The sequence below is a fragment of the Propithecus coquereli genome, unplaced genomic scaffold, assembly GCF_000956105.1.
Source record: "Propithecus coquereli isolate 6110/MARCELLA unplaced genomic scaffold, Pcoq_1.0 Scaffold58, whole genome shotgun sequence".
In the NCBI taxonomy this organism is placed as follows: Eukaryota; Metazoa; Chordata; class Mammalia; order Primates; family Indriidae; genus Propithecus; species Propithecus coquereli.
The window spans coordinates 6,858,460-6,860,389 of record NW_012151729.1 but is presented as its reverse complement, the minus strand read 5'-3'; the positions used below and the strand labels follow the sequence as shown (position 1 = coordinate 6,860,389).

Genomic DNA, 1,930 nt, shown 5'->3' with positions numbered 1-1,930 from the left:
GTTACATGAAGGTGCATATATTATTCTTTTGCACAGTTTTGGGTTTTTTTCACTTAAAAAGGATATCCTGGAAATCACTCTACATCAGTTCATAGAGATCTTTCTCATTCTTGCTTCTTTACAGCTACATAGTACTCCATTATGTGACTATACTATAACATATTCACTCACTCTCCTATACAAAGGCATTTAGATTTATTCCAATATTTTGCAAGTACAAACAACACAGCAGTGAATAACCCTATGCACATATATTTTTGTATTGTTGAAGGTATATCTTTAGGGTAAATCCCTAGAAGTAGGATTGTTGGGCCAAAAAAGTAAGGTAAGTTTTGTTTGATGTTATCTAATTTGCCTCCAGGAGAGCTGTACCAATTTGCATTCCCACTAGCATTGCACGAAAGGTATGTGAAGAAATTAATAACTGTCTCTGAGAGAAAATGGGTAGCTAGGGAATAGGAGTGAGAGGGGAGTATTTTCATCACGCACGCTTTTTATACCTTCTGAATTTTGAACCATGTGAATGCATTACTTACTCAGAAGCAAATAACACTTTAAATAAAGTATTCTAAGAGACAGTCAGAAACAACTAAATTCCAATTAAGAGAAATTGAGAATACAAACTGAGCTAGCCAAGATCAATAAAAAGAAGTATCATGATAAACAATGACTATAGTTACATAAAAAAGGAACAGTTCCTTCAGGATAGACAGTGCATTTCTTCTCTTGACAAAGTAATAACAAAATGTAACAGAACTGAGGCCAGGCAAAAAAATTTTATGGGAAAATCAATGTTCCCAGGTTCAAGTCACCTGTGGGAATATCAAATACAGAAGAAGTATCTTGGAAAAGCTTCCTACATCCTCAGCATCTCTGTAAAACAAGTCTTCAAGCTTAGCAATTACAGTGAGTTTAATTTAAAAGAAGACTCTAAGTAACTTCACCTCAAATTTGTTCTTAAATATATCGTGTCAGTAATTCTTATGTTTCAAATATTAACATTACTAGTCCAAAAACAAAATATGAATATTTTAACATTTTGTTAAAAACAAAAGAGAAGACAAAATTAAAACACCTATTTTAACTTGTCTTCTGTAATCTGAGGAGAATGGACCCTATGCAACAGCAGTAACAAAAAAGCATACTCACCATCGGCTGAAAATTTGTCAAGAGCTTGGAACAAAGTGAGGAAGTTGCCTGTGGATTTTGACATCTAAAATATAAAGTCAATGATCAAGCATTAATAAGAACACATATATAAATATAGACCAAATCAGCCAAATCAAATTAAATTAGGCTAGCTATGATCAGATAAAAACAAAAAGGAATTAGAAATATGGAAAGCAAAAGACACTTTAGACTAATTTTAGAGAGGCAAAAACTGAAGGTAAGCCAATGAAGTGACTTGTTTGGGTTTTCAGCTATCAGTGACAGACCTAGGACAGGATCTCCAGTCTGACACTCAATCCAGTGTGAGTTAGCCTATACTGCCCCCTGGTAATTGGGCTAGACATATGGAATGATTCCAGTATAACTCTGGAACACTTCAGCAGGTTATACAAGGATGAGCTTTATAGCAATGAGTCATTCAGAAATGGAATAGACCAGCTCACAAGGTTAGCGTTAGTATTTTAGGAACCTTCCTATCATTAGGGTCACAATAATTGGTTGTTCAAGTTGTGCTTTGCCCTAGGGCAATGCATCTAAAGAGTCACCATTCACAGACTAGCAATCTTTATTGTTTTAAAATTTTTATGTCATTAGCATAACTTTGCCGATACCAAAAAGGAATAATGATTATATCAATTTTCTACTACATGGCAACAGGTATCTTGTTCTAATAAAATTAGTATAGTACAACAATGTTAAGACAGACCAAAAAAATGTCATGTTCTAACAGGATTAATATATATTGTTCCACTTTAACTTA

The 1,930-nt window shown here is 33.7% G+C and overlaps 1 protein-coding gene across 1 annotated transcript in view; it reads right to left on the bottom strand.

The window, feature by feature from the left end:
* The window catches only part of LARS (leucyl-tRNA synthetase), a 78,364-nt gene that overhangs the window by 30,471 nt on the left and 45,963 nt on the right, over positions 1-1,930 (bottom strand). The window contains exon 22 of the mRNA XM_012658244.1: positions 1,150-1,213. Coding sequence (XP_012513698.1) covers positions 1,150-1,213 — 64 coding nt within the window. The remainder of the gene's footprint in view (positions 1-1,149; positions 1,214-1,930) is intronic.